A 24,499-nucleotide genomic window follows, 5' to 3' on the forward strand; every position below is an offset into this window, starting at 1 on the left:
AAGATAAGAACTTTGCCTCCATGTCAAATGGCTGGTACGTAGCAGGATATGATATGATAAGGGTGCATATATTATTTTGTCTCTGTTCATGTTTCACTGTTGTGGCTGGGTTCTCCTATCTCGTGGATATGCAAGTTAACACTAACAAAAGGAGAGTCGTTCCAATTGCTCCTAATTTTTTCTCACATTGCACTGCTTTCTAGCTGATAGATGTCAAACTCCCAGTAATTAGCAAAGCGCAGGGTGTTGATTTCTGAACAGTATCCCGTTTCTCTTTTGTTTGCTTTTAAGTGTACATAGCCTGATCATGAGTGGGATGCATTATTCAAATCCGAGGCAGCGTGGATGCTTCCAGCCCCAAGTCAGGAAGTACTTGGCTTTTGAAGAATAACGGCTGCTGCACGGATTTCTGGCTCTGCTGTGATATCATGAAATGAGCCTGAGGAAATGCCGTGACAGCACTGCCAGCCCTTTGTGAGAGGGGGATCCTTTCTGCTCTCACTTATCCCAGGAATCTGTTCCAGAGTCTTCGTGTTCATGACACTTAAGGTTTGGTGACAGTTCTGCTTGGACATGCCTCTGCTTCTGAGCTGGCTCTCACACCAGAAGGTACTGACTGCTCCTGTCGTGTGTGTGTGAAGTTCATTCATCTCCTGTCTCTGCGTATGGTGGAAGGGATCTGCCACTGCACTTTGTGTGCTGATGGAGTAAGAGGGGTTGAGCTTTTTCCTTGTTTTGAAAATAATTGCCTTGCTAGAATTGCTGTCATTAAGTAGCCAGATTTGTTAGGCATGTTTGTTAGATTAGTACTTCACAGTCACACTAATGTTTATAAGCCTTATGGAATGAAGATGGGCTTTGCTTTGTTAATAAATTCCAGACTGAAATTTTCCATGTGGAAGCTAGACGCAAATTAGGAAGAACTGCAGCTTCTCTGCAGGGAAATTCTGTTCATTTGTGAAAATAATGCAATACAGCCAGTGAATTTTGTTCTTTGCGATATCCATAGCATTCAAGTTCTAAGTTTGGATTAAAATTGAAAGCACTGCTTAGTAATTACCAAGGGATGGACTGAAAGTTATCACCAGCAAAAACGGGACATCCACCTTTGTTCACTGGAGGCTCTTGTAAATTCAAAGGGATTATTATTATTTTTTTTAATCCTCCCACTTCTGTCCCTGCTGTTCAAGAAAGCATGTAGTATTATGATGGAGATGCTCTGCCCATTCTAGAGCTGTGACAGTGTTCTAGTGTTACGCTGCAGCAGCCATGATTTAGTAGGCTCAGTAATCTTGCTGTTTTACAGCTTCAAGATATTGATGATAAATACTCATAACTGAAGTTCTGGTTTTGAAGTTTTAAGGGCTGCTGAAGTTGGAATTAATTTTAACAAGACCTTGCATTACTTATATCGGTTAAAGTGATGTTTCTTTGAACATGAAAATACTATTCTGCATAGAATGCAGTGAAGTGCCTTGATGTATAGTAGAATATTTCTTGGCAGTGCTAATCACATGCCCTTTGTGTGGTGTGCTGCTAATGCACGCGGAAGATGTTTGTTTGTTCTCCTTTATGAATTGACCCTATTACAGGTCTAGTTACAAGAGACAGAGCTAGATCTAGCCCTTGAATTGCAGAGCAGGAGTTAGCTGAGTGCTGCCATGTTACTCTACGCTGTCTGGCCAAATGAATGATGTGGTGCAGTAGCTCAAAAGGTCTCTAGCCAAGACCATAGGGGGAGGTGTGTGGTACAGATAGAGGAGATGGAGGATTATCTGGCTAAAATTGGTGCTGTCATTAGTTTCAACTATCAAAACACTACTGCCTGTAGTAAACAGAGTTTGTGGCAGTGTCATGCTTTACTACTTACGTTGTTTTTTCAGAGCAGGATCTAATTTTAGGTGATGCAGAACTCGGCCTGTGCCATCTGTTCTGATTTGAGTACAGCTAACTTTTCCTTATTGAATCGCCACGTATGAAATCAGATCTGCTTGGGTGAAGACTGGTTCATATAATCTTAGGCTACTCAAATGTGAATAAGAAATCTGATTTGGGTTCCCAAGTGTGGGGTTGTTTCTTTTTCTTAAATTGCTTTTATTAGATAAATATATTTCCTGGGAGGGAAATATTGCCTCTTGGATGACATTATAGAGCACTTACTATTTGCCTCTTAACTCGCAGTCTTGTTTGGTTGGTTTTGGTACTGGGGTTTGGTTTTTTTGGTTTGCTTTTTTCTCAATCAAGTTTTGTAGCATTGTTCACACTGAAGAGCCAAACTAGTGTCACAGGTTTAGTTTCATACTTATGGTACCTACTGTCCATCCATGTCTTAATGACCTCTTGCCTTTGGGGGCATTGTTTGGTTAATACTGAAAACCTATGCAGTAACTCATTTAACATTTTAATTTTGCTCTACTGTAACAGCTGGTAGTAGATGTCCAGGAAGATTGTCAATGGTCCTATGGGTTTCAGGAGTAAGAATCCCATTTCTGCCCTCTGGCTGCTTAATTTAATTAGACTTCTGCAGGGAAATACTAGAACTTGGAAATACGTTAGTAAGTTTTCACTGTTTCAGGAGTATGTCTTCTAAACTGATTTCCTAAAATCAGTTTTCCTAAACTGGTTTCTAAAAGTAATTAGGCATTTTCATTCTGGTAATTCAGTATTTTAAAAGCTCCATTCTGCTTATTGTCTTGTCTAACTTTGCCCTGAAATTTTGACAGTAACGGATAATAAGCTAATATCCATCTCCAAAAAAGTTACACAACTTTGATGGTGAAATTTTATTACTGGGATTTCTTGATACACAGAGGAGCAAAATGTCAAAAACCAATGACATATGTCAAAGAAATGTGTAAAAAGCCATACTGGGATGTATGCTTGATAATTACGTAACTTTTCCTGTATCTTGCATTTCAGGAAAATACAGATGCAAACTGTTGTTTAGACTCCATTTGATCCCACTTAGGGATTTAGCTCAAAGTCAAATCTTTATGTGAAAATGCTGTACTCTGCTCGGGTACATCTCAGAAGTAGCTCCTGGTTCTTGATAAGAAGGCGTCACTCTGGGAGTGAAGAGGGTCAGGTCTAGCAGCACAGGCTGGCACACTGTCAGTCATTGGGTCCATCATCAACAGCACACAGGTACTCCTGTACTCTAAAGACCAGTAAAATCCATGTGCACAACTTATAGCCTGGCAATGTTAGTATCTGTCTTTAATGTTATACTTGAAGCTGTTTTTTACACCATGCCACTCATAGTACCCATGAAACAACCAACAAGCATCTGGCACTAGTTCTGGGCTGTCTGACAGATATTAGTTATCAATTGTGACATCCCTGTATTGGATTACATTGTTTTTCTTGTCATCTGTGTATAAGGAAAGTATTCATAACCACAGACATTAAACAGGTCTCAAAATGTTAACTTTTCACATTAGTTTTGTCTATAGCCTGAAAAGAAGAAAAAAGTGAATGCTGATGAGGGAGCACCCAAAAAAATAATATAACCTATTAAAAAAGTTTACCTAAACAAAGCAGGGAATAAGGATTGTTTGGGCTGTATGAGCTGAAACCCCTGCTCTAATGGTAGGATACCTCTATGCATAAGTGAAAATACTGTAGCAATTTATGCGATGCAAAAACTTTTTGATGAGCAGAGATTCTGAAATAATAATTGTGACTTAAATACTAATGTCTAAAGACTAAACACAGTCTGGAAAGTATGGAAATAAAACAAAGTGATAAACAGCAGGATACTTAGGATGATGGGTTTCTCTAAGTAGAATTGGAATAACTTAAAACTCTGTATTTGTGAGGGAGATGTCTGACTGAAGAGGGGATGGATGGGTATTCCTTTGGAGTAGAATTGGTGGTGTCTTATTGTCAGCCTATCTGGACATTTGCTGGTGAGGGAGAGAGTGGGAAGGATGTGTTAGGAGGCTATTGGGTATTTTTAGAAAAACTTAGGAATTTCCAGTTTTTTTCTCTTAGAGGTGATGAGCAAGAGGCAAAACTCAGTTACTGGAGTGGAAGTGAGGGTACCCTTTAAAAAAAATCTAAATTGCTGATTAAACAGATGACAGTGGTTGCTCTAGTTGATTGTGTGTAAAGCGTGTGCATTTTGAATACAATTATCATTTGTCACTGTACTTTGAGTAGAAATGTATGTGAATTGCCCTGTAACAGCTTCTGGATTCTAAAAAGGGAAGTTTTAGTTAAAAGATAGCTAGTTTGTGAATTCTGTTAAAATAGAGAACTAAGAAATTTAAACTCTAGAACTTCTTTAAGCACAGGCTGTGGAGAGAATAAGAGATCGATCAGTGGAAAAAGAGCTGTGTCTTGGAATACAACAGGCAAGTGCCAAGTGAGGATTGTGCACGTCCAGCTGAACTGGCATGGCTGGGAGGAAGTGCACCTTGGGTGATGGTAAAGCAGCCTGGTAATGAGAATGAGGAAAGAATAGTTACACTCTAGTATCTGTGTCAGATAGACTTAGCTTTAACCTCACTGAAAACTGAGATGGTGATGGCATCTAAAGGGATAGAAGCCAAATGGTCAGCAGACCTTAGCGCAATCAAACTTCATTTTGCAATAAATGAACTGGAAGCAGATTTGAGTTGAATGCCCAAGGGATGAGGAGTGTGTAGTAGGAGAAGGGGATTAAGATAAGGTAATTTTCCACTGTGACTTGCAAAAGTATTGGTATATGAGATTGCTGCCTCAGTAGCAAGCTTCAGCTGTATCATGTGACTGAAAGAAAGAAATGCTGTAGGGAGCGTGGATTATTTACTAAGGTGTGACTTCAAAGTTACCTTTTTTAATAGAAAAATTCTTTGAAAAATATCATATACTACAGACACAGTGGAAAGCTGTATAAAATACAAAAGCTGTTGATTGATTATATCGGATTAGTTGCATGTTGAGATCTGATTTCTCTTGCAAAGAAAATTGGATAGATTGTCTCGCTGTTATTGTCAGCAGTAACTTCCCCAATGCATGTAGTGTGATGCCATTCATTATACTTCGAGAGAAAATGGGACATGTTGGAAAGAGGCATGGTTCAGAAGAGTAGGTACTGTCTAAAGAGCAACTTTTGTCACTCGGATCTGCAGTTAGTGGAGTTGGGTAAGTCCTTGTTTTCTTTAGTGAAGCCAAAATGAAAAACAAGCTCAGGTATTGAATATGTTGGTACTGAAAGCAGACTCCTCCCAGGGTGATTTGGATTAAATGGAGGAAGACCCAGGTGTCTGTGAATGACTCTGTGATACAGGGCTGAAATTGTGAGTTTCTACTGGAGATGCTCAGTTTGGCCCTACAGTAGTAGGGCCTTGCATATGTGTATATATATGTATTTTATATGTATATATACACACACACACTATATATATAGAGTAGGGGTCTGTGTGGAAGAGAAAAGAGATTTGTGTGTGCTGCTTAATTGCACAATGACTGAGGCAGCAGAGAAGTGTGACCTTAAGGTGAACTGTGTCATAGGATGGATGGGGCAAGGTTTTTGTAGTTGATAATAAGTGAGACCTAATGCAATTGCACATGGTACTTCAATAAAATGTCCATATTCTTGCTACCTGTATTCCAAAACTGTCAGTTGAAACTGATGGAGATTGCTGGTCTCTTTTCCACAAAACTGTTCCCAAAACAGTCTTAAGAATAGAAAAGTGGCTCTGCAAAATAAAAACAAAGGAACAGTGATGGCCCTTTACAGAATACACCAGTAAAATATGCCAATGTGGGCAGAGGACCATGGAAAAGAGAAGGTAGTCTCAGTAAAAACAAACAAATTTAAAAAAATGTGAACATTTGCCAATCGACCTTATGTAATTTAAAACCTTATGTATTGGAAGACGTTCCAGGAAAAAATTAGAAATTATTTGCTCTGCTTCCACTCTGTCAATTGTCCATACAGAATTTAGACTTTGCTGGTTTTATGTTGTTTGCCAAGAAGCTTGTGGCACTCTGCTGGAGAAATAGCATGTGTAACTGCTTACCTTAACAAATGCTTGACACATCACTGTCTATGCTGTCTCATTTGTGGTTACTAAAAAAGCCTTTCACACTGTCCCCTTAGGTTCCTGATGTCATCAGCAGCATAAGACAAGTCTCTAAAGCAGCACTGAAAGAAGATGCCAAACCAAGTAAGGATGGTGAAGATGCCTTCTATGACTCTCAAAAATTTGAGGTCTTGTACTGTGGAAAGGTGACAGTGGCTCACAAGAAAGCTCCCTCCACACTAATTGATGACTGCATAGAGAAATTCAGCCTTCATGAGCGCCAGCGCCTGAAACTGTTAAATGAGCAGCGGAACAATGAGTCGAGTTTGGACTTGCCCCTGTGTGAAGAAAATGTGCCAGCTTCTCCACTGGACAGCCCATTTGAGGAGCTGGACAGCCCAAACAGCACTTCGGGGCATGCTGCAATGTTTACAATTGGCAGCCAGACCAACTTGACCAACCTGGCCAGCACTCGTGGCTTCTTTCCAGAGAGGATTTTAGAGGACTCTGGCTTTGATGAGCAGCAGGAGTTTCGCTCCCGGTGCAGCAGTGTCACTGCAGTGATGCAGAGAAGGGTTCATGACACAAACCTGAAAATACAGTCCCGCAGAAGACACGCAAGTGCACCCAGTCATGTTCAGCCCTCTGACTCTGAGAAGAACAGGACAATGTTGTTCCAGGTGTGTACTAGGACGAGCAATTAATTTCCTGTTGGTTCTGTACCATATCTTTTTCCCCTGTGCAGTTTGAGACAAGTTTTGCAAGATAAGTAATATGGATCCAGTATGGCTTCATTATTTGAATTTGTTGTAGAAATTTTTGTATCTGTTCATAAATGGTTGGAATACTAGTAGTTGAACTTTCTTAAGGAAGTCACCTCAACTCACGAGCTCAGGCAAATTTTAAAAAAAAGTATTTATGGAGTAATCACTCAAAAGAGTAGAGTTTTTAGAGAAATAATTCTTTTATATGCAGTTTCGGATTGTCTGTATTAGTAATATCTAGAACCTGAAAAACATGAATATTCTTTCAAAAAGAGAATCAGTGAAGACTACCATGCAAACAAAACCTCTTTTTTTGTGCACTTAAAAAGAAACTCACAACTTCACGTAAGACTTTTACAGCCTTATGTTTGAGCCAGCCTCTTTCTGATAATTTGTATTAATATCTCCTCTTTCCCAGATGAGTATTCAAACATCTGTGCACTGAAGGCTTCTTCCTTCAGACTCCAGTGGTTATTTGTCTTGCCTGAAGTGCATTTCATATATTTGGAACTTGTTTTGAGAAAACAGAAGGACACATAAAGGAGGTGACCCATAAAAGGAAAAATCTTTGGACCTTAAAATAACGACAGGCCAAATGCCTGGATTTTGTCTTTCCATTTGTTTTAAAGATCATTCTTGTTTTTTATTCTCTTGGGGAAATGATAACTGAAGCAAGAATGCATTGCCCTTCAGAAAGCCACAGCTTATCACTAGTAATTAAAAGGATTTAGCTGAAAAAATCTCTGAGGTCTGTACATTAAGTTCCATAGGCTTAAGAAACAGTTTGGGAAAGCTGAAAGGTAGTTTGCTGCAGAACCTGCTCTTTCTCATTTAGAATTAGTACAAACCAGAAAGTGTTCTTAGTTTCTCAGCTTATCTATGGTATAATTTAAAAACCAAAAATCCCCAAATTATTATTTTTTTTTCTGTGGCTTTTAATTTAGCCACATTGTTTCCTAAAGGTTTTAGTATTGTCTGTCAAACGTGTGATCTTTGGACTAAAATAACTTGAAGAAAAAAGGTGGGGGAGGGGAAGAAAAGCTGTCTTCTTTCCAAGTCTTTTTCTTATTCAACTGAGTGTATTGTTCTTGCTGAAATATTCTTACTCAACATAGGCTGAATTATGGCTCCCTGGCACCCTTGTTCCTGCTGAGTAAGTGGTTGTGCCAAAAGGTGCTCTATGTGAACAAGAAAGGGCTAGATTCTGGCATTTTTGTTGCTGTCAGTGCTGTGCCCCCAAGACAGTCATAAATTAGATTTGTTTTCCTCCCCCTCAGGTTGGAAGGTTTGAAGTTAACCTCATCAGTCCAGACACCAAATCTGTTGTGTTTGAAAAGAATTTTAAAGATATCTCCTCATGTTCTCAGGTAAGCACTAAAGAGAAGCAGTATGTAGACCATCAAGAGAAAAAGATTTTATTTGTTCTTCAGCTGTGTTGCCTCACTGGTCAATAGGCAGGAGAAAAAAAGAAATGTAGAATTCTATTTCCAGAAAAGTCCAGAAAATATGAGTACAAAATAACCAGTCTGAGCTGTGTGATAGCAGCAACTTTGATCACTGGTCAGCAAACAAAGTATAAACTGTTCTGCTTTGGGAGAGTATGGGATATGTTTTTGGAAGTAGTTCAATCTCTATTTAGGATGCTCTGAGTGTGCTGTTTCTGAGCAGATAAGCTCCTGAAATCCTTCAGAATGAAAGGAGGAGAGCATCAAATCAACCCTTCAGAAAAACAGCACTTCACCTGCATCATTTCTTCTGGAGAATATGGCAGTAGGTGTACCTAGCTATGTTCAGTAGGAAATGTTTCTTATAAAGTTAAATGTCAAGGCTGAGAGGTTCACCTTTCCATCTTGCTCTTGTTCAGCACCAGTTACTACAGACACTTTCTGGTTTGAGGTTTTACTTTATTATCTCCTTTCATTTGCCATGCCACATTATCACTTCAGGCCTCCTTTAACATGATTATTCCAGTTTGAAGTACACTTTTGGCATTCTCTAAACCTGTATTTCTCCTCCAAGTGTTTTCATTTTAATGATAATAACAAGTCCGCTCCTGTATGACTGGGCTACCAATGCTTAGAAAAATTAAGAATTAGGCAATACTTGTAACTCAAGTGGAATCTTGAGCTACCAACTAAAGGTCCAGGTCCTTAAATTGACTCTACTGTTTGACTACAATTTGTATTGCTTTTGGTAGAGGAAAAAAGCTAATGCAAATACAGAATAGGACAGTATAATCAAACAGTGTCGTAATAGGTTTATAATACAGATCAAAATCTTAAAGCAGGGGTATGGAAAGCAGAATTTGCAGATGACTTGGGTCTTCTCCTGCTTTTTGGGTGTACTGAACTAATAAAAGTGACACTTCAGCTTTAGGTACTGAGCTCCTAGGTTGTATATATACATACTTATGATAGTCAAACAAAACAGTCCTAAGTGGGGACAACTTTTTGTCTGCTGACTTTAAAGTATGCTGACCAATAAGACCATGGAAAACCTTCAAGGCCCAGCTTTCCTTCAGGAAAATAACATTGTACAGTAAACAGTGTTAGGTAATTCTGTGTGTTGGGCTTTGGGTGTGTTTTTCACTCTACCTCTTTGCTTTCATTTGGAGCAAAGCTTCTGTTACTTTGCATTCTTGAAGAACTCAGAGGCACAGAAGAAATCACAATACTTCAGGGATTTTGTTTGTTTTGTTGGTTTTTTTTAATGAAAAGCAGTTACTTCAGAGAAGTCGAGGGGGTTCTGTGTTCAATAGAAATAAAATATTATTTTGTTCACGACTAAGCATTAGTTTCATAAACCTCATCGTTATTTCCTTTAAGAACTTGGTGCTAGCCCCAGACAGGGCTACTCTGTTAGGGATTTATAGAGCAGTGATTTACTATGTATTGTGGGACTGTGGCTTAGGAATATTTATCCTTTCAAGCTTCACAAACAATGAAAAGGAGATGTTATCGTCAGTTTGCATTCTGGATTCTCTTAGTCTGGTCTAATAAAGGTATTTTTTTATCTTAAAGCTTAAGCATGGTTGAGCTGCTGCATTCAATTAATTATCCACGCTCCTTAAAATTGACAAGCAGCAGACATAATTGATGATAAACCTCTGTGTGTGCAGTCTAAACTCAGATATCAAATAGCTGTAGAAGTTTTGTTGTTGCAGCCTTACCCTTAAGGGAACCCAGAAAACCAGAAAACTTGGCTCTCTCATCATGGCAAGTCCAGCCACCCTCTTAAAGAAATGTGATGGAAGTACTGTTGATTTAGGAACATACCGTGCTATTTGTGCTTCATTAGGGCAAGTGTCACATCCGTTTTCCCCCTGAAATGTTCTCCTGTGGAGACTGAGAAGTCAAGACAGCAGTAGACTTGTTCAGGCACTGTCAGCAGTGAGGGAACTGGCATCTCACCAAGCCACCTTTAGTAAATATGTTTTCTTGCAAAACAGAGGTCAGCACTTCACTGTACTATAGATCAACATGTGTATGTATCTGACGTTTTTTATTTTATGCTTCTGAAGACTTCATGTGTCACGAGAAAATGAAGTCAAGATTAGTTGGACCATAGCTCAACTAATGGCATTTGTGTCACCTTAGCGACCCTTTGCACCTATTAAGTGGCACAAATGTGACTATTGGAATTTTGTTTTTAAAAACAACAAGTGTGTAGCGACAATGTGTTCAGTCTGTCACGTACTGCATTTCCAATTTTGTCTAGAGTGTTTTCTGTAGTGACAGGCAAGTTGCTTTGCCTCCTCCTCTCTTTTATGATATAGGTGTTTTCTTTGGAGATGGATCCAAGCAGCCGTGTTCTGATTTTGGTTGTATTTGAACTTGAGGGATTAGGCTTTCATTTTGAGAAAATCGACTATTACCATACTCAGATGATAAAAACATTGGCAAAAGCTTTAACAATAGTGAGTCATGTTCCCTGAATTGAGACTGGGAATACAGTGCTTCTTAGGAAGCAGCTGTCTTTGATCTTCTCACTGTTGTTAGCAAGGTAGCATTCCCTGTCAAGCTGTTATACTAAGATCTTGAAAGAAAGTATCAGTAGTAATGTGTAGTATGTCTTGAAATTTCTGGTATGTAACTCAGTCTCAAAGAACTTATTTCAGAATTTGGTTGGAATTCTGTATGTGGCCACTTATTCCGTGCTTCTTTTTTTTTTTTTTTTTTTGGTGTAGTATCACAGGAAAGTAAGGGTCTGCTGCTACCCTGATACTTCTCCAATCCTGTGTTTTAGCATGGGCTTATTACATCAGATTTTCACTGTGGAGGCAATTCCAAATGCAATCTAGCAGTTTTTAGTTTGCTTCCCTGAAAATCTGGTTTTGCTAATGGAATAAATTCAGGTCCAGATTTATTGCTGTATAACTTTGTTTTTGATTGTATAAAGATCTTTATATAACTTAAATACAAAAAGCAGTTTAAACAATACTACTTGTAAAATAAATCATTAGGAGTATGAACTTATAGTTTCTCAAATTTTTGGAAACTAAGCCTGTTTATAAAATAGTTCCCTAATGCTGTTTTAAAACTCTCTTAGGGTATAAAACACGTTGATCACTTTGGTTTCATTTGCCGGGAATCTGTGGAACCTGGGTTAAGCCAGTACATTTGCTATGTGTTCCAGTGTGCAAGTGAGTCTCTGGTGAGTATTTATTAATGATCCTAACGTTTTCATCAGAGCATTTCCAAGGCATTTCCTGAACAACAGGAGTCTCTGTTATTCTGCTGTGTCAGCTGAGCCTCAGTGGTCACATCTGCTCAGGTGCAAGATGTCAGCTGTGCCTATGCAAATGTGCAATAGGAAACGCATGTGTTCTGTTCGTGCACAGCTGTATCCTGCTACTCTGCTGATGCCTATATCAGTAACAGATAAATCCACATGGGTGTGTTTGTGCATGCAGACTGTGAGCATATTCGGGCTCTGTATTTGATTGTAACTCTTCCAGTTCTAACTGTTGAGAGACTTGGTTCCCCATTAGACATGTGAAGACATGTATTGAATCGGTAACAAAGCTGACAATAAAGCCCAAACATACCCTTCAGGGTAGGGTTTAAACTATTGGCTGATCCTGCATGTGTCTTAAGCCTACATCTGGCTTTAGCTTTTTCCCTGTAGTCTGTTTTGTTCCTCAGGAGAAGAAAACAGCAGCATCTGATCGCAGAAGAAGAAAACCATAGTACTCGTGCATGTATGTAACTATAAGAAAAGTACATAGGACATTGTATAAAGTATGTATCAGTTAACAGAAGTTTCAGATGCTACTGATTTTACTGATAACAGGTAGCTTAATAGTGCGAGATGCATACAGTAAATTATTTTGACTGTTCCATTTTTATTTTAAAATTCTGACACTTTAAAAAGAAGTTGTTTCCTGTTCTGAAATGTGTTTGTTTCTGATGGCTCTGCTAAGAGCTGCTAGCTCTTTCTCAGATAAACCTAAAAATCACTTTTCTAGCTAGCTGAAAATGCAATTTGTTAATCCATTGACCAGCTTGAGAGTGAATAGATTTACATCAACAGAACTTCAAACAGCTAACAGCTCTAGATGTACAATGGCAGCCGAGGCTGCACTTTTGTCAAAATGGGAGCTTGTTATGAAATTAGCTTTATCATTGCACTAACAGAAAATGTTACATCTGACCTATTGATAAATCTGACCATGTATAATTCAAAGACTTCAGTGGTCTATAAAACCCCCATGTTTTTATGAACCTCTTTGCCTATTCTACTACTGATACGTGTGGGTATGTCCACAATGCAATATGAAATCAAAAGTCCTGAGCTACTGTCAGATGCAATCACACAGATCCTGGTGGCAGTTTGGCTGTGACAGGGCAGAGCTTTCCAGATTCTCCACTGCCAGACAGGCTGTGTTGGGAGGCTTGTGTATATTTGCTCCTAGTTACAGTTTGTGCTATAGTTATTATGATTTTAGTGTAGTCATAATCCATAGGCTTAGCACTGTTCTATGGATCTTGCATTGGAGAGGGATTGTAGCCAACTTAAAAAACTTACCAGTCCGTGTTGTAAGATGGACATTCACTGTTCAGTGTCCTGCTGATTTATTGCTAGTAAGAGAAAGCACCCAGAAATTACTGGTAATGCGTAAAACTGCGAGGTTTAAAGCAAACAAAACAAACCTAGACATACTGGGACATAAACTAGTTCAAATTTCTACGTTCAGATTCCTTTCCTACTTTTTTTTTCTTTTTTCTCCCAAGTCACAGACCCTCAAAAAAGTCTGTATGTTTCCAGTGTTAAACTGCATGATTTTGGTCTCAAATATTTCATCTTTTTTCTTCCTGCTTATAAAAAAAGCAGACTGAGACCTGATCCTGAAGTTGAATACTGATTTCATTCCTAAAATTGTTCTCACGCTGCTGTCTCTCTCTTTCCTTGTTAATGCTAAGACTCAGCTAACAGCTTTTAATATGCATTATATTCCCCTGAAATACAGAGAGGGGAGCTCCAAGTGCTTTGTATGCAAGGTCTGGGAGAATATTTGAATGAATGAGGACAGATGCTGTGAGCTCAGCCTTCCTTAGATACAAGTTGAGCTTTTCCAGTGCTGGTGTGTGGGAACATAGCACTGCTGTGTTTGTGGCAGCAGCAGAGGAAAGATCAGGGCAGACTGCAGGGCAGGCCAGCAGTACTTAAGGATACGTGGTGTTTGTAATGAAGCTGGTAGGCAATCTGGTATCCGGGAGAAAAGTGAACTCTTATGGGAAACTCCTGTCTGGCAGCAGGGATGGGTCTGTGGGGGTTGGTGCTAAAATGGTTTAGTGGTGGGAAGACAGAGGTTAAGAGGGAGCATGTGCAGTTTACAGGAGAAACTTGAAGCTAAAGAAATTAATGCTTTTTATTTAGCCAGCACATACTCAACCCAAAAATTCCCACTAGCAGCTTCTTAAAACGGTGGGTGCCTTCCCAGTAAGCTTGACTAGCTGCAGTTAGATACCAAAATTACACTGTCTGGCTGAACTTAAAGATGGTGACCATCTACAGAAAAGGTAGAAAGCTGGGAATTCAACTTTGATCTCTTTAGAAAACAGAAAATGGGTTTGTATGGTTTTGGTTTTTTCTTTAATTCTAAAGCACCTGTGATGTGATTTATAAATCTAATTTCATGTATATGGCATGCATTTTTGTTCATATACTCTTTTCCCTCTGTCCCATATAGGTTGATGAGGTAATGCTGACCCTGAAACAAGCCTTCAGCACTGCTGCAGCTCTGCAAAATGCCAAGACACAGATAAAACTGTGTGAGGCCTGCCCTATGCATTCATTGCACAAACTTTGTGAAAGAATTGAAGGTAGCAGCTGAGTTTATTTTTTATTGTTGTTTGCTGATTTTTCTAGAGGAATAACTTAGTGTAAGAACAGAGGGGAAAGTATCCCAGTGTGCAATTCTTACTGTCACTTTGCATTCTCTCTCTTTAGGTGGAGTGTTAGCAGTAGTGATACTGTGACAGAAATAGTATGGCTTCTGTTATAAATACATACTCTTTCATCCTCATACCTTTCTTAAGCAGAGCAGCAAAGCCCACCAGTTGACCCTTCATTTGTTTGGCTTTTTTTTTTTTTTTTAATTTGCATGCTTTCAAAATGATTCATAAAAAGACAGTCATGATCAAAAAGGATCTTTCTTTCCTGTGTGTTCCTTCTTTCCTGTGTGGGGTTATTTTTTCCTTCTTTGTGTTTATTCCCTCACACACTTCAAAATCTAGTTATATTATGGGAAAATAAATTTTTAAATTTGGAGATTAATATCTAATGAAGAAAGTTAAGGCAACTCCCCAACTTCAGATATGAATAGACAAACTTTTGTATTGTCTCTGGAAGTGAAGTATGCCAGAACACATGCAAAAAGTCTTACAAGACAAAATTAAAAAAAAAAAAGTAAGAATCCTATTTTTATAGTCACTCTGCTATGTGTCCTTGCAAAGTATTTTATGCAAAAAAAAAAGCATATATGTTACAAAAAGCAAATAGTCTTGTATCTTCTGGTTTAGTGATCATGGTGCTCCGTATTTACAGTTCTCCCATTCATTGAAGCTTCACTGAACTTACTTCCCTCTGGTGGATGAAAAGTGAAGTGTAAAATCCTAGTGGGGTGAAATTTTGTTAGGCTGAGACTTACAGTTTCCGGGTTTAACAACAGGTGTTCAGAAGTGATAAAGCTTAGCTGGGAAGTTTTCTGTAAATGATAAGCTATAGAGGCTGCTGTATAAGGCAGTGAAGATAACTTGAACACAGATGCTTGCGGGATAATAAGTACCCAGTATCAAAATAAAATCTCTCTTAAGGCAACAACTAGAGTACTGTAATGGTAGTTTCATAACCTTTTTTACTTAGTGACTGAAAGACTTACTTTAGTGTCCCTTTTTTTTATCCATCTGCTTTGTTTTGAGTCTAGAAGTTTAGCAAAATCAAACCTAAAGCTGCATGACTTTGAAAAAAATTTTTTATCTGCTCTGATTGCAATTTTCTGTGAATGGTATCTTAGAAAAAACATCGTTATCTAGTTCAAAGGGTTTGTTTTTGCTCACATTTTTTGTAGCTTCCTAGAATGAGCTCTGTGACAAAACGTGCACTTTATTGAGTATCAGAAATTCTTTCCTTTATTCTTACAGCTTTTATGCTGTTCTTGCTTTTAAAAGTGTCTTCATTTCTCTGGTATGACCTCTACCCTATCCTTTCCTTGGACAGAAAGGCGTCTAAGTTTTTCAGTTGGAAGCTTCCAAGTATCCTATGCATTGGTTATCTCTCCAGTTGTTACCCTGATCTGTTCCTTTCCTCCTCCTCTCCTGTTCACTTGTCAGGCTTCCAGCTGTCAGTGATCTCTTGGTATTAGGACAGAAGCCATTGGTGGGGTAGGGAGCCCGACCTTTTACACAGGAGCCAGCCACTTAGCTGCTGCTGGTTATATTTTTGCTAATAAAGAAAGGGGACAAAGCCAGAGGGTTTAGCAAAACCTCAATTATTTTGTATCATGTATACAGTGGATATACAACTGTCATACATTTAACTTGTATAAACTTAAGTACAGGTTTATATCTTCTACTGTCATTTTGCTTGAATGTTTTTTGAGAGATCTTTTGAGACTCTAGAAGCTTTAATGGTCCTTTCTTTTCCCAGGACTTTATCCACCAAGAGCCAAACTTGTAATTCAGAGACATCTGTCATCACTAAGTGATAATGAGCAAGCAGACATTTTTGAACGTGTTCAGGTAGAAGCTGTTCTTCCTAACTTGAAAAGGACCATGATAAAATGGACTAGATATTTTTGCTTTTGATTATGTTTGGTTTGTTATGTAGTTGATGTAGAATTTACTATTTTCCCACCAAACATCATAATGAAATCGCATGCTCCAACTTCACCTTATGTGTGATACACTGCTGTTGGAAAAGTTTTGTTTCCCAAACTTGCTGAGGTACTGTGTGTTTTTACCCAGTGTGTTTTTTTATTCTGAACTTAGTTTTTCATCTGCAAACATGTTTCCCTGCTTGAAGGTGATGTGGGAGTAGGCTGAGAGCAGGAGAGACATTCACGTATCAGGAACATGTCTGGCATCTTCAGAATTTGTCTTTTTTGACTTACTTTGGCACAACATTCTGGTGTAAGCAGATGTACTCTAGTGGATGAAGTTACAGTGATTTAGGCTTCCAAAGGCTGTGCTCCTCTATAGATTCCTGAGGAATAGAGTGGCTTGGTTTCCTTATGCCACATATAAGGCTGTATAGTAACAGACAATCTTAGAAAACAAAATGTATGAGCATAAGACTCCGTTCTCTCTACAGCCTGCAACATTTTTCAGTTTTTGTTCTATCTTGCTAGGGAGTGTGAAGGCGCACAGACAGAATTGCAATACAGCATAGTGACAGTGCACTCTGGCGTTTGGGGTACCAGTATATTCATTTTAAAGAATACCTACATAGGAAGGAAAATAAGTCATGACTTGAAAGACAAACTCCTTTCTTTGCTGTTACTGACAGAAAATGAAGCCTGACAATGACCAGGAAGAAAATGAACTTGTGATCTTACATCTCCGTCAGCTCTGTGAGACTAAGCAGAAAACGCACATCCACATTGGTGAAGCACCATCGGTAAAGCTTGGTTTTGTATTATTCCTCTCCCTCTTCCCACCCTGTTAAAATGCTGTCTTAATTACTAGTAGGATCACTGCTAGATTTCTTCAGGAGTAGCTGAAGCTGGGTATTGTAATTAAGAAAGGACTGTACAGGAAAAGAAATCTGATTTAATTTGTAGTGGCTTGTTTGGGTTTTATAAGTTGAGGGGACACAACAGAAAGAAAGACACCCAGTTGCTTTTATGTCTATATTCCTTATGTTGTGAGGATAACTCTTCTTTTTCTTTCCCCTTTGATCCCCATTCCTAAGCAATAATATCTAGGGAGGATAGGAATGAAGAGGCCATTTGTTTCAGTTTAAACTGTGAATTTACCTTGCAAAGGAAATGGGCAACAGTATCGTTAAATTGGTATGCTTTTACAATATCGTCTTTGGGGATGGAATGTGCCTTTAACGGTGGGTTTGTTTGTTTGTTTGGGAGATTGTTTTGGTTTTTTGAGGTTTGTTTTTTTTGAAGGAGGGTAGTATGTTTGTGGTGGTTTTTTTAATAAGGCCAAGGGTATTTTGTTTCTTATGTAACTTGGTTCAGCTCTAGTCTTTGGAAATAGTCTTCACAATTAAAAGAAGAATTGGCAAAGGTGAATAGTGTCCTTGCTCATTTCAACAGGTCATTTCTAACAGTGCAATTCCAGAAAGCACCACCAGTGGTGGCAGGTTTAAACTTGATGTTCTGAAAAACAAGGCCAAGAAATCCTTGACTAGCTCTCTGGAAAATATCTTCTCAAGGGTAAGTTTAACAACTCATTACCATCAGCTGTCCCAAATACCCTTGACAATAATGACCTATCAGATACTTTTTGTTTTGTCCCCAGTCTGATAAATGCTTAATGAAGCAATATCCCCGTTGTGAAATCCATGAGTTACAGCTGGGTTGATTGTGTCTTAACTGTACTAGAAAGTTTACAGTAAGGCCACACATGCTGAGGGGAAAAAAGATGAATTTGTGAATAACACACATTCATTGTAGGTGGCAAGTGAGCTAGCTGAGTATTGTTGGATGTGTTGCTTCAGAATAAAATTTAATCAGGATGGTTGCATGATCCCATAAAGAGACATTATTGGTTTTTTCACAGTGTGAGTAAATGTGCCTGCATATATGGGAAACCTTTCTGTTCTGAGAAGTAATGCCTTCCAGCTCATAGCTAAAATTGCTAAAAATTGCTAAAAAGAAAAAAAAATTGCAAAAGTTCCTTTTGCAGGCGGAAACAAAAGCAATAGTTGTAAAAAATGGGTTGATCTTCATTTTAATGTTCCTAGCCAGATATGATGTGAAATTGCAGATTATCACTGAAAGTCTCTTACCTTAAGTAGTCTTTTAGTAAAGAAGTCTGAATGGCAAGTTTTGCTTAGTGTCCCTTGCTCAGAAGGGTGAGTCAGAGAAGAGGCATATAGGGAAGTATCTCAAGAAGGCTGTGTGCGTGGGATCCAGTGTGTCACTATAGAGGAAATGTCATGAGCTGTGAGTACAGGATAATTTGGACCAGTGACATTAAGTTCCTTTTGCTAGTAACTTTAAAAGCACTAAGATGCACTTGTCCTGCGGCTTACATGGACACGTCATAAAGTAACCTAAGAATGTAGGATGCCACGGATGTTCCCTGTAAAGGAAACAGATAAGTCTTAGCCAGAGAGAATCCTTAGAACTTACAGGTAGGTGTCAATTTGATCTAGGACTGAAACTAGCAGTAAAACTCTCCTGGTCAAATTTGACCTCTGTGGTGTAGCAGATTTTACAAACTAGGGACTTGGTGTGAATATGGAGAGAGAGAAAGAGAGAATGTATGCGAAAGAGAGCAAAAGAGTGATAGCAGTCAGAAGATCTGGGTAATTTCAGCAGTTTGGAATATCATCAAATGGTGACAGCTACAGTTGTGCCTTTGATGAGTCTGGTTTCTTTTCCACATCTAAGGGACATGTGACTGGCAAGTGATGTAGCTCTGGTGGTGGGTCACTAACCCTGTGGTGGCTGTGAAAGAAGCCTATATCACTGAAATAACTCAGCAAAGCATGCCCAGCCATGCTGGCACTCCAGTCATGTCAAGGAAAAATCATTTGGAGGAAATACACTGCTTGAATTGAAAAGTCTCTGAAGGGAAGTTTCTTGTGAGTAGATGTCAGGGTTTTTTTGGTAAAGTGTATTTCTACTCCCCAGGGCCACTGAGACATGCTGCATATTTTAATATAAGGATCTACCACAGCCCATAATTGAGTTCAAGAGAGGGGGACACCTGAATCTGAATTAGGGCCATTTCAAGTTTGCTGTTTATGAAGTGAATTTGTGATTTTAAGAAAGGTTGTCTCATCTTTAACTTGACAGCACGGTAGATCAGGAACAGCAGTATATTGCAGTGAGTCATGATAAACATCAGGGGTTCATCCTTGCAGATCCACTTAAAGGTTACACAATGCAAGACCAAGAAAAATGACTTAGAGTGCAGCTCAAGCACTAATTATTTGTTTAAAGCAGGTACATACAAGTGTCTTTGTGCAGGTGTGCTGTGTGTTATGTGCATACATGTGATACGCAATGACTGTTTCAGGAGTTCTTAGTCTTCATCAGGCTATTACAACAAGCCTAATGGATCATGGTTAATTCCTAAAGGTATTTAATCACTAAATACCTATTGGTGTAGTGGGTTTTCCTCTCCTTAAGCCCAGTGCAGATGGTATTGATGCAGTAGAGCTAATTATGCATAAGTTGCCATCTTTATTTAAAAGTACATTTAGTAACAAAGTGACCAAGAAAGAACTTGTACTCGTTTTGTTTTAAGGTGGCATTTGGCATCTTCTTATAGATAAAAATTTTTAAATAAAAGTTAGAGGTCAGTATAAGTTGGGGAGACTCTTAGACAGCCTCAATCTTAGGAAAGTTAGAAAGAAAGGAGTATGTAACCAGTATCTAGGAGCACTTTAAGTGGATGGCTTCTTAGCTAGGTAAATAGCATCAAGGGACATTTTAAGCCACTCACTACTTGCCTTAGGAAACATGCTGGTTTCTGTGCCCTGGTTTCACATAGTCCCAGAGGAATGTCACTTCTTCACTTGTTTGTTTTGCTGGACCGATCTTATTTTTGTGAGGTTTGAACCAAAAACAGGCTTCCTAATGAGGTACTTCAGAGAAATAAATATAACCTTTCTTTGACCTCTTGAACGGATTTCATCCAGTCCACGCTGCACTAACCTCTTCTGTTGTTGTTCTTTCTTAATGAAAAAGTCTTTTTTACGGTGCCAAAATTGTGTGTTTTCAGAGGTAGTGAGAAACTTCCGAGTTATACTTTGCTTGTGGTTTTTTGGGAGATTCAGTGAAGAGATGCTTCAGGCAGAGTATTTACTGGTAATGCACTTGAGTGGGATAATGTACTTAAAGGGCACTCCAAGTCTTGGAAATAGCTCTTACCAGGAAAAAGTAGGCTAAGTAAATTCTGATGATGTTGACAAAACTTCCCCTGGAGTTGCAAGCATAGCAAGAGAAGCTCTGTCTATAGTTTTCCTAAAACCTAGGCTATTATTCTCCTGATAAAGTACTGAAAGCAACTTGCTTCAGCAGTCAGAAGTGTCCAACAGCAAACATCACCAGGGAGTTAACATTAGGAGTGAAAGGTAGTAAAAAGTGTTGCAGATCTATTGCCTTTCCTTGTGAAACCAAAGGACACTTACAGATTCAGCAAAGATCCTTTAACATAAATTTCTAGCAAATTTGCATCAGGTTTATCTGCATTATAAATGAAAAGTCTTGTCTTGTCTGGTGGTATTTGGCTGGATTTGCTGCCAAGAGAGCATTTTTTCCCCGTTTTAGTACTTTTACTCCTTTGGCTCAGGTGGACTTAATTTGTCTGAAATGTTTAGGTATAGATAAACTGTGTCTCATGGGACTGTGGTGTGTCAGGTGCATCCATCAGGAGCAGTGCCTGCACAGTACTGAAGTCTGGAGTTTTTTGAACTCAGCTGTTTAAGCCAACTTAGCTATTTTGCCTCGGTCTAGTCAGGAAATACTCACTTGCCTCAAACAATAGAGCTGCAGGTTTAAAACTCCTGGGAGCACTGTGGGAGAAGATACAGTTTGGCCAGTTAAAGGTGTCATTTTTTGTGAAGTCCAGTGCCTGACCCATGATGTGTGGTCTTACGTCAGACGTGTCGCATGCCTGAACTGTCCCATGTTCACCTGCACAGGTGTTGCCATCTTTGCCTAACCTTCAGAAAAAGAGGAAAAAGACCAGATTAAATTGCTTGCCTTTTTTCTTGCAGGGAGCCAGCAGAATGCGAGGCCGCCTGGGAAGCATGGACAGCTTTGAGCGCTGCAGCAGCCTTGCTTCTGACAGAGTATGTAAGAGCTTAGCTTAAACTGGTGTTTTCATACACAGGTGTCAGTGAAGCGTAAATACGGCACTCTCCTTTAATTTGAAGGAAGTAGAACAAAGCACATCAACTTACAAAACTCAAAGATGTTTCCACTGGGAGGCAGAGGGTGTAAGAAAGCTGGGCTTTATGTTGACTTGAAGCTTTGGCTTTAATCTGATTGCCAGTCCTTTTTTCCTACACTTCCCTTGCTTTTACAAAAAACAAGGAATTTCTGGTTTCTGCCTTGTTTTACTGAAGTAATTAAGTAAGGTCATGTCTCAACAAAAGGAAGTGCTCTGAAGGTGAAGAATCCTTTCTGTAAGTAATAGTTGCTTTAGGGAAGTAAGAATTTTTGACCTGAGCCCAGCTGTTGGGGATGCTGTATGGTAGCAAGAGGGCGGAACTCTGTTCACTTTCTTTTTATTTCCTGTTTTTAAAGTTCTACCTCACATGAGGGTTGGTTACTGGTTTTCCCAGGAGGTGAAGATTCTGTTATGGTTTTCCTGCTACAGTTACTCATAAACTGGCTGTGTAATAACAGTCTCTCTTCCAGGATGTTGCTGTGACGGTACAGGAAGTATGCTCGCGATATGTCGAGGAAACTAGCTAAAAGCAGTTTCCCTAGTCTTTTCCATTCCTGTGTTTTCCCGAAAGAGACAGAAGTCTGGTAGCTGGAATGCCAATCCCTGTGAGAGGATGCCTGGAATAATTAGTATGTTGTTTGTGTTGCGTATACATTTTTATTCCTCCCTCTGCTTTCCCTTTTTGGAAGAAGGACGCTGCTGGTTTGGAGTGAACTATCAAAGGATGTCTGGTTTGGGTGATATTAGCATACAATAGGCTGTGACCCAGAAGGGGGAGAGGCTTTGGTGCCCCGGTGCTGGCGGCCCGTGGGTTAAGCGAGAGATCTCCTAGGGCACAGAGCCTCAGGCCTTATTCCGCCAGCACTTCCTTTCAGGACACTTCGCCGGGCGATTCCCCGCCAGCTACTCCTCCAGCGTCCCCCGTGTCCTCGGCCTGGCAGACGTTTCCCGAGGAAGGCTCGGACTCCCCTCAGTTCAGGAGGCGTGCACACACCTTCAGCCACCCGCCCTCCAGTGCCAGACGGAGGATAACCTTCCAGAACGGGAGGTCCCAGAGCGCCCGGTCCCCGCTGCTGCGGCAGAACTGCGTGGAGGCGGCAAGGTGAGTCGGGGCATGCAGTGCCACCCGCCCGCGGTCCCCTGCCATTCCCGTGCTCCAGCCTCACCCGTGGCCCTCCTTACGGAGGCTGTGACAGCCCTGCTTCTGACAAAGTATGTAAGGAGCTTAGTTCAGATTGGTTTCTGCACTTCTCCGGGGTTGGTTCGTTCATTTATTTATTTATTCTCAGCCTATCTTGTCTGCTTCTGAGTAGTTTGGTACTTTGCAGTAACTCAGTAATCCCTGAATTAGTGGTTTGGGGGAGGCATCAGTACATCAAATTGATGATTTGGCTGGATGCCAGCACCGATCTGTTTATTTATTTATTTGTCACCTCTGAGCTGAGCCTTTTTGGCAGTCTTGGTAGTCAGACCCTTTGGAGAAGAGGGCCTCCATGCTTTGAACAGCAGAGATGGCAGCCTGAAACTTTTATGCCAGGATGAAAAAGGCACTGACAGCTTCAAGTGTCTGTAGCTGTGTTAGTCAAAGCTCACAGAGATAACGTCCAGATTTAAACCTGGTGAGGAGTCTTGCAAAAGGACAAAAGGATTAAACACATCCACTGAACTCTGAGGCATGTGATTTCCCCATTTGCCTTTCTCCAGAGCTTCCCTCTGTAGCTTCCCTCTGTAACTTCTTTCTCCTTCCTTTTTGGAGACTCTCCCACTGTTAACATATGGAACACTGTTCCTTCAGGAGTTCCTTCACTCAGCAGAAGAGGTCCCCAGAGTTCATTGTGGGCTTCTTTGGTTGTACCTTCTTTTTTACTTCTAGGCTGCTGGCTACCTGCAGTAAGTGACTCTACAAACTCCAAACCCTTTGCAAAACTCAGGTCCAGATGAGCCGAATTTTTTTCTGTTGGAGGATCACATTCTCCAATCTATTGTCTGTTTCAGTGCTTGGCTATAATAGTACTTTTTGTGGGCTCTTTTCTAAAAATGGCTTTATATAGTAATTTGTCACCTGTTTGATGTCTACATTAAAATATCAGTGTGAATGCTGCACCAGCTAGTAGAGGAGGGCAAAAAATTTTATTCTGTTTTGAGAGAATGGAAGGGAGTGAAGGGTAAGAAACTAGCCTTTGTTAAATTGTGTTTCGATAGAGATAATGTGTTTTTTACTGAGATAAACTTTTTTCCCACTGCCCGTGTTGTATGCAAACAGGAAACCCTGTTCAAAGTGAAGGACTTGCTGACTACATTTCTTTGTAGTAACTTGTAAGAAGTCACTGATTAAGTGGCATCAGCAGATTTTTAGTCAAAACAGTTTGTAGCAGTGTGGTTCTAGGCTGAGATTTTTCATTCTTTCCTTTTGAGGATTAGTCATAAATGTTAAGCAAAAGAAACTGAATTAGTTTTTATGTCCCCTCCAATACTTGTTACTACTGCTAAGTAATATTTAACTGTGTAGTAGGACTACCTTTCTTAATTTAATTACTTCACAAAAATTTGTCCAGAAAGACTGCATTTAAATAATCTCTACTTCCTAATGTGTTGTTTACAAAAGGAAAAGAAAACTGAAGGGGAAGAAACAATGAGGTTCATATTATTGAAAGAAGGTTTCTAAAGATATTTTCTGAATGTTTAAGAGATTCTTTTTTCTAAATTTGCTTTGAGAATAAATAAAGCTAAAGAAATAAGGTGGTCTCCCTGTTCTGCAATGTCATTGAAAAGTTCTTAAATAGAAATCAGCTGTAACAGCAAAATCAATATCCTCAGGGAAGCTGCCAAGGCGTGCACATGGTACATTTTATCATCTGGGAAACAGAGTTAATGTAAGCCAAGATGAGGTATTTGGCCAGTGTCTTTAATCTGGTGGTTTTGTTGTTGTATCCAAATCCATGCTGACCCATCTGCTGTGTTCTCTTGTTGCCTGCACAGTCCTGTGGTCGGGGTTCGGCGCGCTCTCAGTGAGAGTGAATCTGTGTCACCTGGTCTCCCCTCCTCTCTCTCTGCCCCTTCTTTCCTGAAAAGCTTTTACCAGGGCTCAGGAAGGTTGCTCCAGCACTCAGAAAGTGACCTCTCCAAGAGGTGAGAGCAT

General features: G+C 39.7%; 1 protein-coding gene across 9 annotated transcripts in view; it reads left to right on the top strand.

The window, feature by feature from the left end:
• The window catches only part of TBC1D4 (TBC1 domain family member 4), a 109,029-nt gene that overhangs the window by 60,685 nt on the left and 23,845 nt on the right, over positions 1-24,499 (top strand). For 5 of the 9 annotated variants that reach the window (XM_042029663.1, XM_042029662.1, XM_042029665.1 and 2 more), the window contains 10 exons: positions 6,089-6,691; positions 8,053-8,142; positions 11,324-11,428; positions 13,968-14,100; positions 15,926-16,017; positions 16,784-16,894; positions 17,547-17,666; positions 21,185-21,259; positions 22,236-22,462; positions 24,340-24,489. In XM_042029663.1, the coding sequence (XP_041885597.1) occupies positions 6,089-6,691; positions 8,053-8,142; positions 11,324-11,428; positions 13,968-14,100; positions 15,926-16,017; positions 16,784-16,894; positions 17,547-17,666; positions 21,185-21,259; positions 22,236-22,462; positions 24,340-24,489 (1,706 nt within the window). The other 4 variants (XM_042029660.1, XM_042029661.1, XM_042029664.1 and 1 more) reach the window with 3 other exon arrangements.

Source organism: Corvus kubaryi, unplaced genomic scaffold (assembly GCF_017639235.1).
Source record: "Corvus kubaryi isolate FWS band 111438036 unplaced genomic scaffold, C.kubaryi_AGA036_p1.0 37328, whole genome shotgun sequence".
NCBI classification, from domain to species: Eukaryota; Metazoa; Chordata; class Aves; order Passeriformes; family Corvidae; genus Corvus; species Corvus kubaryi.